General features: G+C 36.5%; 1 protein-coding gene and 1 long non-coding RNA gene across 6 annotated transcripts in view; one reads left to right on the top strand and one right to left on the bottom strand.

Moving 5' to 3' along the window:
- The window catches only part of tsnare1 (T-SNARE Domain Containing 1), a 149194-nt gene that overhangs the window by 57412 nt on the left and 78057 nt on the right, over positions 1-13725 (bottom strand). For 4 of the 5 annotated variants that reach the window (XM_079625322.1, XM_079625319.1, XM_079625320.1 and 1 more), the window contains exon 9: positions 7996-8068. The exons of the other annotated variant lie outside the window; for it this stretch is intronic. In XM_079625322.1, the coding sequence (XP_079481448.1) occupies positions 7996-8068 (73 nt within the window). The remainder of the gene's footprint in view (positions 1-7995; positions 8069-13725) is intronic. 5 annotated transcript variants of the gene reach the window in all.
- The window catches only part of LOC307005310, a 338262-nt gene that overhangs the window by 286405 nt on the left and 38132 nt on the right, over positions 1-13725 (top strand). The window lies entirely within an intron of this gene.

Below are 13725 nucleotides of genomic sequence, written 5' to 3'. Positions count from 1 at the left end.
GTGCTGGAGGAGACTTTACAGAGTGCTTGACTCTTGCACTGTCAATACAAGACCTTGACCCAAAATGATGCACCTTTTGATGGATATAAATGTTATTTCCATCAAGAGGTGCATCGATTTTTTGACTCTTAACCATTTTCATATTTAAATCCTAAAGTCTTTTTGCCAGGCAGTGTAGTTTCCCATTTAGTTCTTGTTTTATGTTCTCATCACAAGCCAGCTCTCCTGAACAACAAGATTCATAGAGTCACAAATGTGAAAAATAGCAAGAACCAGGTTTAGAGTAGCAGACTGGAATGAACAAACTAAAGTTTACACAAAGCACTATCTGTAAGTGTGTGTGGGCTGCACGTTATTCAGGAAGTGCTCAGTACCTTCTCCGGTGACCAATATAACCCTCCCACCGTGAACATTTCTTCTGTCTCCATCTGAGATTACTGACCTGTCATCTACAACCAATATAGGCACACAGAATCTGGATGGAAATGAGAAACGGCTCATTTAGAAACACTGAAGGGAGATGACACATCATACGGAGACTTATCAATCAATATTTCAATAGCGAAACTGAAAAGAGGGCTCTGTGTTTGATGAATCATCAGCCATGTCTGCTAAAGATACCCTGCAGGGCAACCAACCTCTTATTAGTGTCACCCGTGTCAAAAAGACATTCTAAATGGAATTTTATCAAAGTTATTGAGCGATTCAGTTCCAAAACTTATAGAGCCGCCTCACTGTTTACAGTTTACACAAGCACTTATCTTCTATAGCAGCGTCCCAACTGAAATGGAACTTTGTAAGTGAATGATTTGAAACGCTTTTCATATAGCAACTCCGTAAACTGTCACTTGTGTGCGTGGATCCATACACGAAGCACACAAGAGACTCGACTTGCGCTCAGTTGATTTCAATGGAGGCATTTCAACAGCCTTGGTTGCAGAAGTACAGTATTCTTTCCATTCATGTTGTCCACAGAGATTTTAAAATAATTCCACAATAAAGAGTGTTAAGCCATGAACCAAGTCAAACAGCTCTGAGAGCAAAAACAATATTACAAAATGATTTCAAGCAGCAAAAAAAAAAAAAAAAAAAAAATCTGACAAATGTAGAAAACTAGGAACCTATATTATGTCATGAGTGAATGAAAAACATCGCATGAGGCATTTAAAAAAAATTCGTCATTTGAATCCAAAACAAGCACTGATCAAATTAAGTTGAAATCACACATACTTTTGGATTCTACATCATCATAGTGTTTGTCTTTACAGATTTATGCATTATTGTTCAAATGTAGACATACAGTACAGTAATGAATGAGATTTTACTTGTAACTGACGTTACCATAACACTAAGATAATGGCTTGATACCATACAAGAATACAATCAATCAATAAATCAATCAATCAATTTTGGACTAGATATTTAATTTGTATCAACAAAAAAAATTATAAGTAGTAAATAAAAAGTACCATTTCCAGAGACTGTTTTGGACTTGCCTCATGCACATCAGTATAAAGCCTGAAATGTTGCCAGGCTAATGTTCTGCTAAGAAAGCTAGATTTTGGAACAGAAATACAGTGTGTAGCTTAAATGTTTAATTGACCAACTAGACCAAATCTAATAAATAAATGAATAAATAAAAAAACGACTGTAGAGATGAAGTGTGTAGCACTGGGATCCAAAAAGGCCTGTACTGTCTGTGCTTTAAACAAGCTGATTCACAGGAAGAGCTGTTAATTCATTTTTTAAATGCAGAGTCCTACTCTTGTGTAATACAACCTTATCGACTGCCAAACATGGGCAAACAGGCTCTGAAAACATAATACAATAACTGTTGCTTTTTAATTTCCATCATCCTCAGCTCATTTAAGAATTACATTTTAAAATGACTCCAAATGAGCAGCCTTTTGACAAGCTCTTATCTAGAGACTCCTCAGTTGGTCACTACTAAACACATGTGCGCACATTGAATACTCCTGAAAACATTAGGCTATAAATAATTAAAGAATCAACCAATTAGGGAGGCACAAAGCTGAGCCGTAAAACAAACAGGTAATTAGTTTGGAACACAACTTAGCATTCGTATAGCAGCAGAATCAAATCACCTCTTTACGGAATTAATAGGCACACTATGTACACAGACAATCTTAAGCAATGCTTAAGCATTAAATAAACAGAGCAGGATCAGCGCAGTAAGACAGATGTGGCAATACAAGCACACTTGAGGAAATGTAAACATTGAAGTAAAATATGCATATGATACCGTATGAATTAAATAAGACATTTATACAAAATGGTAACTAACTAGATGCAACAGCAACAGGATTTAGAAAATGTCTGTAGAACATGTCGGGCTATGTGCCAATGAAGTCATCCTACTTTAATAGTGCGGTCACATTTCTGCAAAATTGTATAGGCAAGATCAGTTTATTTTAATAGGAATCTGTGCAATGGAAAGTTTCACGTGAGGAGAAAAAAAGTTCCCCATGCAGATTTCATTCAGGTTTAAGTCGGGCAACTGAGGTTGACCAACAGAAAGCTGCTTGGTTTGAAAGTGACTTGTGTGAGCTGTGTCGTATACACTTCTATGCTATTGACATAGAATGGGACCACATATCACTATTATAATATTACTACATAATACCAAAGTCCCTTTAAGGCAAGTCATTTCACTCGACAGTCGTCTTTGAAATACCTCTCGGACAGCTATTTCAGTCATGCTAGTATGTATCACTTTCAATAGGGAAACATCAAATTCTCCAAAGAATTTTCAATGAAATTTGAAAACAACTGTCTCATACATTGTTTCTAAATGCTCAAATCATGACAAATTTTCATTTTTCAGGCTACACCAGCCAGTTTGCATGTGCAGTCATAAGCGTGTTTGTTTCTAAACCAACCGGATCTTCTAAAGGCAGCTGCAGTGATTGCCGATTGGCTCTTTTATTTAAAAGGCGGGACTTACTCAGTCACATTGCGGGTTGCACTTTCTCCCATTCATTCGTAGTAATATGAGTGCACCGTCTTTGTACATCTAAAGTCTTTGACAAATTTGAATACACTTAAATGGCATATTCATAGAACACTGGCAACTGAGTTTGTTTATAGTATACAACAAAGCATAAATAAATGATTATATTTTAAGTACTTTTAAATATTTTTAAGTACTAAATTTTAGAGAAAAACACATTATACATGTAATCCCAATGTTAATTAAATAAACTTTACAAATTAAACATGATTGCATGCAATTAATTTAAGTTGTGACACACTGTTCAAGAACCGTGTTGAGTATTAGCTCATTTTAAATAACATAACAATATTTAAAAATCAGCCTATACAAATCTACTAATACATTTACTAATTTAAAATAGTAAATATATCGTAAAAAAAAAAAAAAAGAAATTGTGTCTTTATAGTAATTCCAAAGTCCTGTTTGTGAGTGTGCATTTGTCACTGGACAACTAACAGCACAGCAACTTGCACAGCATGACTGGTTTCATTCAGGTATGTCACGACGTCGTTCTGGCTTTGTCACAGAAGCCAACCTTTCTATAAAGCTGTGCTAAAAGCACCAATCCAAACTCCCTGCACCTGTTTACTTGCCTCATCTGTCCATCTCCCCCTCCTCCTTCAAGCACGGCCATCTACAGACTTTATTCACATCCACCTTCTACTAAACACACTGGGTAGAATGGTAAAGAGCAATTTAGCCATTTCCATTTCAGGCTTTTTTTAACTCTAATGGACACTTTGCATAACTGAAATGTGTCAGGCTTTTGTTCTGGCTTTACTTCAAGGACAGATCTGAGGAAGGCCTGTAAACCTCACGTCTGGATGCAATGGCTTTATATATATATATATATATATATTTTTTTTTTTAAACATGCATCCATGAAATGTTTGTGTGTGCATATAGAATCTCATAACCATCAAAAACATGATTAAGAGAGTGTTTTTGCAGGACATAGTTCCAGGAACATACTGTAATACAACTGCTTTTCATCCTTAAGCTGTGGCTTTAAATGAAAAAAATATATATATATTTGGATGTGAAAGATGACAGTTGGAAGTACACACATGTCCTAAACCCCCTAATTCAAACCTCACATGTACTCAGTGTTAAAAAAGAGAAAGAAAAAGAGTATGAGGGAGTTGAATGCAAATGTTGAAACGTTAAATATTTACATTTATTTACATTACATCGGTTTCAAAATCTATTGAGCTGCCTCCATGTAAACCATCTACAATACAACCAAAATGGAAACTCATAAATAGTGTTATTTTAGTATCATTCGTATACTATAGTCGGTCCCACTTTATATTAAGTGGCTTTAAGTACTATGTACTACATTGAAATTAACAATTTGATACAATGGACTTATTGTGTACATACATGTTTTTACATTGTACTTATATTTTAAAAATACCAGCATGTAATTACAGCTGTAATTAATTTATGTATTTACATTTGTAATTACACAGTTGACCCTTCCCTTATACCTTAACCCACCCTTATACCCATCCCACCACACCTGTCCCTAACCTTACCCGTATCACATCTCAATAGCAGCAAAAGTGTTTTACAATACAACATGTACACAATAAGTACATTGTACTTATTTTTTTGATGTAAGTACATAGTACTTAAAGCCACTTAATATAAAGTGGGACCCTATAGTCTTTTTTTTCCATTTTGTTTTTATTTTTGTTGCGCGTTTGTCATTTTTTCAAGTTTTTAGTTTGTTTACTTTTAGTTATGTAGAACTTCAACAAACCAAAAACTAAACTTTGGCAACTAGCTGAATTAAAATATGGAAAAAAAAAAAATAATAATAATAATATACATATATATATCCAATATACCCAAGAATGTTGGCCAGATAGGCACGGTTTTGGAACAGAACAGGTGCATCATCTTTTAAACAAAGTTTGCAGGAGAAGAAAAACTGAAAATGACTAAATAAAGCAAATAATAATGCATGTAGCGTTATGAGAAGCCCCAAAGTATAACAAACAAAATATAGTCCACCTACATCCTCAAGTGTCCTTCTAAAGGGCAGAACGACATTAATGGGGGTGGTTTATTGTATACTGTGCGTCCCACCAGAATCTAGCTATTTGGCTAGTCATAACTTGTGATAACCTTCAGCATGTCTGACATCATTTCCCTGTGTAAATGTTAAGTGTCCGTGCGAGGAAGAAGTTGGGGACGAGGAAAGTGTCAAAATCCCTTTTCTCTTGTGAACTCCTTATTGTGTCATTTTCTCTCCTTTTCCCATGAGCTGCTGTTGTATTGCGACTGTGAGAGTGTTAAATAAGAATGAAGACAATGCAAAGCACATCCTTAACTCTCCTGAAGGAATCAAAGTGTCTTTACTCATCCGGCCCATTGAATGTACAGTACACACAGGATTCATAAAACAGCCGGAGGAAAGGACACAGGACTGGATGGGCACCAATTAGAACAGGAATGAGCATTACCCAACAGAGAGGCCATGGCTAAGGGTCTCTGATCTTATGTAACATTTCATAATCAACTCAATAAAATATTTTACATTTGATGTTCTCAAACATGCCTTTTATAAACTGAAGTGAATGAAATACCAAATGTGTGCTGACGCACAGCAATCTGTGATCAACAGTATATAACATGAATGAGTGGAACGCACAACAAAATTAGAAAAATATATATTTTTAAAAGTTTTACAATGTTAATTGCTGCATTCTATTAAAAAAAAATGTGATGAATTTGAATAATTTTTGTAAAAAATTGGTTTGAATTGACGATTCGATGACTATAAAAACTACACGTTTCATTACTGGATGAATTAGCGTCTTTTGTATGAATGATTCAATGACAAACACATTTTTTAACAGTCACTTGTCGCCACCTACTGGTGTAACGATGTGACTGATACAATCTATATTTGAAGTGTAAAGTTACCTTTTTAAATGGTGATTTACTCTATTTTGATCGCTAGTGTAGACATCAGTGTTTATACAAACTATAAACTTTTATTCCAATTCTGCTGAGATCATTTGAATATTTTAGACAGAAATAATGATACTGCGTGGTTGAAAAGACTGTTTGTGAAGCTGTTTCAAACCTATACATGACAACTGCTCTCTCTGGATCAGCGGCAGCGCCAACGCTGTTTCACTGTGATCGTACTTGTCAAAGGTTTAATAGACAGAATCCCTGTCATTTAGGAATGAGATTGCATGGGTGTTTGAATCAAGTTTGCATAAATCGTGCAGCTCCACATACTGTATGACTTTCTAGTCATAGTATACTGCATCACAGAAAAGGCTAAGTAAAGTGAAAAGTATTTAAAACAGGATTAAATGTGTGTTTCCATCATCTGAGACAAATGCTCATGGATTACATCACCACTTGTGTACGGGCCAGGGTCACATACACCTCAAAGATTTATGAAATATCAGTGACACCGTTTTCTTCTTCTTCTCACTTACAGTAACATTTACCACTAAATATACACTGATATCTGACTGATACAGATAAACTGATAATTATTTTAATATTATGGTTTATAATAAAGCTATTTTGTATTATTCCTTTACTATTATTTCTAAATAAATAAAAAACACTAAAAATTCAAATCTGTTGTTTTAAATGCTACAAGTGAATTTTAGCATAACGTGAAGTATGACAATGGATATGCATTATGAGATTTGCTCAATCTGCCACTAGCCCTTAATGTTAATAAAACAACAACAGAGAAAATCACTCACTGCTCTTCACTGTAAAACTTCAGTATCTTATATAAGAATCGATATATAATTTCAATATAATAAAGTCTATTTAGTGTTTTATTTTTTACATGTTATTCACGCCTACACCTACTGTGGCTGAACATAAATAAATAAAACACTGTTTATTTAATTTGTTTATTTTGTTGTATATTTGTTATGTGCATATTTGTCTTATTTTTTAATAAGATTAAATCAATATTTTTTATCTTCGCCCACTATGGCCTATATGGTCTGTCTTTATTTGCTGTTTTATGTTGTTACCTTGTAAGGCTTAACTTTTTAAAATAGGGAAATCAGTTTGTCTGTACCTCTCTGTCACTTGCAAAATAGTAAAAAAAAACATGAAAAGAGTAGTGATAAAATCATGAATCGTGATATTGCCATATCGCCCACCCCTAAAAGAGGCTATAACAGAACAGTGTTACAATGCCACGTAAAAAATGAAAATCATAAAAAATAAAACCTACGACAGAGCACCTGTGACAAAATGTGTCAAAGCGGGGAGTCAGCTGAAATGACGGATTCCTGTCCCTTCTACGACAACCTGGATACAATTTTGGGTGCAAGATTGTGCTTGTCTGACAGATGTTGTCGAAGGTGAAAGTGTGCACATGCAAAATGCACAGAAAGCTCCAAGTTCTCTTGAGGTTGTGGTGTGAACAACAAAGGGTCGGAGATCACTTCAATGCTGAAGAAGACCAAAAAAAAAAAAGAGAACCAGGTTCTCTTTTAAGTCCACTATATTGTGCACACCAAAACTTTCGGCTGGTTCCCTTTCTAGTTCACTTTAAGTGAACTGGGTTTGGTTCTTTTAAAATGAACTATGTGTGAAAACACCTTCAGTTCCTGAATCATGCTTCCCCTGTCTTTCTCTGCCCGTTATCTATAAACTGAATCTTTGAGGATCTTCTCTGATCTTAGTCTCCTCTAGAGGCCTTGCGTTGTAGAGACTAACTCTCTGTCTCTCATGTATTGAGCTAGTGAAGGTGATGTCTTGTTGTCTCCCATGAAACTTCAGATCAGCACAGCAGGGGATTATGGGTTGAATATGGGGGGGGAGAAGTGATTATCAATAAAAGGCCAGACAAACAAGGATAAGTCAATAGACTCTTAACTGGAAACAAAGAGTCACACACACACACACACACACACAAACACAAGCACGCACACACACACGCACGCACGCATGCACGCGCGCACACACAAATACGATCTCACCTATGGTGTCTCCTTGTTCATGCACCATGCTGGCCAAGTCCTTCATAATCTGATTAACGTCCAGCATGTCTCTCTGCAAAAGCAAAACAAAGGTTGCAGCTCAGGTGTAAGTCAAGCAAACATCATAGTGCTCTAAAGAGGTCTCTCATGCAATCTCATGTTAGTTTGTAATAAATTAAACAACAACAAATGCAACAGAGCGATACAAAAGAAAAGAGGACTTAATGATCATCAATTACACATTATCACACACAGTAGCTGATGCTTAATAAGTGGCTGTAGATCAGATATAGGTCAATACAATAAAAAGTACATCTCATAATTATATCTAATAGACTTTCCATCAGTTATCTTCCTCCGGTGTGGACAGTTATATAGTTATCATTATTTGTATCTTTATAGTTCTCATTCTTGGTGTGAAAAGGACCTTTAAAATTAGTATTCTAACATCAATATTTCAAAACATTCAAATTTATTCAATAGATGAATCAAAATTGGAATGAAGAAATATTGATGAATGAAAGTGTTGTGGCAAAACTATCATAATATACTCAGACATAACTTTTTTTTAAACATACAACATGGAGAACAAAACAATTAAAACCAAACCTCTTCCACTAATGCTGTTTCATGTCAAAATTCCTTCTGCACAGGCCTGAAGCAACATGGGGTTTTCTAAACCCGGAGTCTATCTCCTGCTCACAGGCCTTTTTGTCTCCATACACAACCCCATGCAAGTGCAGCTGGGTCAGTGGAGCTGAAACCATTGAGCCATTCATCACAGGTGTCTGCAATTGTTTGAGAAACTGGCAGCCATCCTGGCTCTTGGCACAAACCGTTTGGCCGGAGCCAAAATGGCCCCTAGCAAATCACACATTACTAAAGAGTTTCTGCATTTTTCTCTCACCGGTCGTCAAAACCATTACAGAGCAACATATTTATTTTACCCACCAAGGAGTTAGTGCAATTTAAATTTAGCGTGTAGTAACAACAGGACGTGGAGTGTCATTACGCTTGATTAGAAGGGAGGAACTTAAAGGATGGCGAAGAAGAAAAAACAACAGCATGATACACATCAAGTTAGAGCAATCATAAGTTCATTTACTGTAATGTGCAGAATAGTAAACACCTCTCCACGGAGCTGCATCCCCTTTGAGAATTAGGTTTGTAGCTAACAGGCACTGAATCCAGTATAAATCAAAGCACAAAGTCATATGGGCAAACACAATTCAACACACTGAATGAAGTCGGGGGGAGAAAAAAGTCTGATGAAATATGAAGAAATTACTTAAATGACCTAAACAAACTTTGCAGTTCTAAAACTTCCAGACAAAATAATCCATCCATCAATTTTTTTTTAAATGAACTTTTTTTATTATTACTTTGTAACAATAGGATGGATGGATGGATGGATGGATGGATGGATGGATGGATGGATGGATGGATGGATGGATGGATGGATGGATGGATGGATGGATGGATGGATGGATGGATGGATGGATGGATGGATGGATGGATGGATGGATGGATGGATGGATGGATGGATGGATGGATGGATGGATGGATGGATGGATGGATGGATGGATGGATGGATGGATGGATGGATGGATGGATGGATGAGACTCAACATGAATAAATAAATCTACGGCGTCTATCAATTCAACTAAGTAAACATGAGTATGCTTCAGTTCCTTCATATATAAAAGAGCGAGACAGTGACATATTGATTTTGAGAGCACTCTGTGTCCTTCTGCCCAGGGGGAGTCTGGGTAGTCCTGGGGGCTGTGGTGTGCCAGTTTACATCTTTTATAAGGGTTATAATAAGCACACAGCATTCCAGAGCTCCCTTATGATGACCCAGAACCCACAGTTATTCTTCATGTTACCCTTTCATGAAGACCCCAGACAGTGGCCCTGTCCCCTGAGACCGTGCAGAGGAGGCGGCTCCACAGACCGCCAGTGCCACTTTGAGTAGTCAAGTGGTCAAGATGCGGTTCAGTGCTTTGGGTAACATGAGTCAACTAAGCAGTTGGAAGCTTCACAGCTGTTTCTTCCTGGCCCAGATCAATCAGGGAGATAGATCTAAAGAATCCCAAAACTATGACAACTTCTTTTGTGGTTTATGTCCCTGGTTGAACTAAGGGGTAAACACTACCATTTTCAGGAGCCAGTAGGAAGTTTATTTTTCTTTCCACACTGGCATTTGTTTTCTTGATTTAAGCATAAACATATTTAAAGTAAAATGTGAATAATTTTTTTCTTTGTTTTAAAAGGGACAATGGGCATTAATTTACATAAGCACTCAAGTCCATGTAAATGTGCTAGTTTTCATCTCTCTGGTAGGTTGATGGTAAAGAAATTGTTGAATTTATGAACAAAAACTAAATATATTTTTTGAAGGTGTTTAGATGTTTTTACAAAAAACAAGATAAAAGTCTTTTTATAATACACAGCCTTTCAAAAATTTGGGGTCGGTAAGATTTTTTGAAAGACACTTATGCTCACCAAAGCTGCATCTATTATCAAAAATACAGTAAAAACAGCAACTTTGTGAAATTCTATTACAATTTAAAATATTTTTATTTATTTAAATTATTTTAAAATGTAATTTATCCCTGTGATGGCAATGCTGAATTAGTAGCCATTACACCATTCTTTAGTGTCACATGATCCTTCAGAAATTGTTCTTCAGAGCCGGATTGAAGCTCAAGAAACAGACTGAATTGAAATAGAAATTGAAAACAGACACTTAAAGCTACAATATGTAATCTTTTTTCTCCGCTAGGGGTCGCTAACCTCTTACAATAACAAAGGCGTAGGTTTATGACCCAGTGACGAGCTGAACGATGGGAATTGCTGTCAAGCTGATAGATTTAATAATGTTAATGGATAAGTGAAAACATTCATGTTTTTTAACATTACAGTGACATGAAGCAGGTCACGATTGCTAATAATAGACAGATATCACACGCGATTCTACCAAACTATCCGCAAGTGCTGAATTACTACTCACACAGGTAAGTTTATTTGATGAATTAAACTTGTGAGGTAACACAGCGCTGTTTCACTTGGTCTAACGTTACACTATCATACTAAACAGCATTTGAGTGTGTTGATAATGTTATTCTATGTGTTAGTTTGTTTGCTATATGAAACTAGTAGCTTACGAGTAAGCTAGATCAAGATCAACATTTGAATAACATACTGATCATATTCTAACATTTCATCATGTTGAGCTATATAACATTGATTTGTTTTATGTACATTTGCTCACCTGTCTAATAAAGAATGTTCAAGAGCGATGTCGCTGTCAATTAGTGACTCGTCAAGCTCTGTCAAGTCCAAGTTTGTCACGGACGTGGAGCTCTCGGCATCTTGAAAACACCACGCCGATATTGAGCCTTATTTTAGTTCTCCTTTTTTGTCCCAAAGTCTGCTTGCCATGGTCCATAATGTTTGACTGAAATAAGAACAGCGTGCCGCTAAACGTTACGCACTACGCAGTTGTCCATGTCTGTCGCCATGGTTACATCATGGCTATGGCAGTACGAGCGGAAACCATAGACAGTATATAAACTGAACACAGCGACCCCATAGGTTTCAACGGAGAAAAGTGAAGCCAATTAGAAGCACTCACTTCCTGATCGCCAGGCGAACTGCGCAGGCTCAAACTGAGCTTGACGACATAGATGTGACGTGAGCAAGCTGTCTGACAGCTGTAAGCCTTCTAGTAGTTTTGCCGAGAGAAATCTGAATCATTCCCTTCCGAATCTTGCAGAGACGGAGAGCGTGGGTATTAGCTGTCCAAGAGCTAGCAGCAGGATCAACTTTATCACTCTCTATGGGCTTCTCCCTTGACTTTATGCCTCCACGTCTCCCCGATTGCTTGCGAGCTTCTCCGCCGGTCTATACGGTAATTTCTCGACTGTGCAACAGAGAGTCGACTGGTTATGACGCAATCATTAGCCTATTTTTACAAAAACTGCTTCTACGGGGCCATAACGTAATTTACAAGGTAATGGAGCCTTTAATAAATTGTTGTGTTTCTTTAGGAATAAATAATGGACAAATGGAGTCTTTAAACACCTCAGATGTAAAGTTATTCGCTGTCAAAGTGACGCCAAAATGAATGGGAGTCAATGGAATGCTAACAGCAGGTGATGTTCTGCTACAATGGCGGCCCCCAAGGGAAGCTCCAGTTTCCAGCTGATGGATTACCCCCTTGGCGGAAACCGAGGATAGCGCGGATATCGCGTCATTGACAGGCGACATTTTTTTCCGAAAAAAAAAAAAAAATGTTTCTCTGAAATAAAAAAATCTTTGGAGACTTTTGGGATTTTGTAAGTACACAACTGCAGGAAATGTATCACACTGTGCAAGTGATATTTGGATATTTTATTACAAAATTCTTATATATTGTACCTTTAATATTTTTTGGGAAACCGTGATTTTTTTTTTTAACGATAATGAATGTCTTTACTGTCACTTTTGATCAATTTAATGCATTTGTGCTGAATAAAAGTATTATTATTTTTAAGTTAAATGTTACTGACCCCAATGCTTTGAATGGTATTGTAAAATATATTATTGTTACTATTGAGATGTATGTATGTATTTATTTATTTATTCATTTGTTTATTTATTTACACTGCACAATTTACCATAGTCAAAATCTATAATATTGAAATGTTCCATCTTTTTTAATTCATTATTAATGACATTGAAATTTCAATAATTTTCTGACAAATAAGAATTGTGCTTGAATTTAATTTCAAAAACCTTGCCATCTTAATGTTGAACAGGGAAAGACAGTCCAAGAGTCATGTGGATCACATCGATGCTCTTTTCCCTTGTGCTGCGATTAAGTTGCTCATGTCAAACATCATCCTGTTTTTATTTAGAAAACGAAAGATAGAGACAGAGATAAAGGGACAGAGAGAGAGAGCGGCAACAGGAGTCTGATAGGACTCAAAGGGTCTGCCTTTGTTTCATTAGATACAAAATGTCAGACATCTGCTGCATCTGACACACAGGTCTGCGCTGCGCCGCAAACGCACACACACTTCAGCAAGAGCCGCTGACAGGAACCGCAGCAGCCACACAATTAAATGTGTGGACTGATAAGACTATAGATGTCTTGGAAAAACACACACTCCCAAACAGAAGATGACTGACACTTCTATGAATGCAACATGCCAGGAAGTTTTGGAGGAGCACGGACTGACAAGAGCGAATGTGAGAGTGACTGCAAGCCATCAGAAGGCCTCTAAGATGAGACAACACTGAGGAAAGCTCAGAGAGAAAGATATGTGAAGAGCGTGATGGACTGCCTTTACCGCAGGGCAGCTGAGGTTTCCCAGTGAATTGAAAGATTATTTGTGGTTTGTGTCCACTTTAAAAATAGCTGACAGGTGATGGATGGACAAGATGTGTGAAATATTGTGAAATAATCTTACAAAGTCCAATATGACATTTGTTATCTCTCAAGTCAAAAGAGAGCCCTCTTGTGTCACTGGTAAAAGATGCACCAATGCAGTCCCAAGAAATCATTTTCCGAAATCATTTTACAGATTGCTCCTAGCATCACTAAACAAAAGAGCAAATAACTGTTGTTTTCAGACAGGTTTCATGAACAGTATCAATCTGAAGCTAAAACAAAAAAATGTAATTTTAAAATTTAAATTTAAAACAAAAAAAAAAACTAAAAAAACAATCAAATTCAAAAATGTT

The sequence above is a fragment of the Phoxinus phoxinus genome (genome assembly GCF_949152265.1).
Source record: "Phoxinus phoxinus genome assembly, chromosome: 10".
NCBI classification, from domain to species: Eukaryota; Metazoa; Chordata; class Actinopteri; order Cypriniformes; family Leuciscidae; genus Phoxinus; species Phoxinus phoxinus.
The sequence above is the reverse complement of the archived record's forward strand: the minus strand, read 5'-3'. Positions and strand labels throughout refer to the sequence as shown.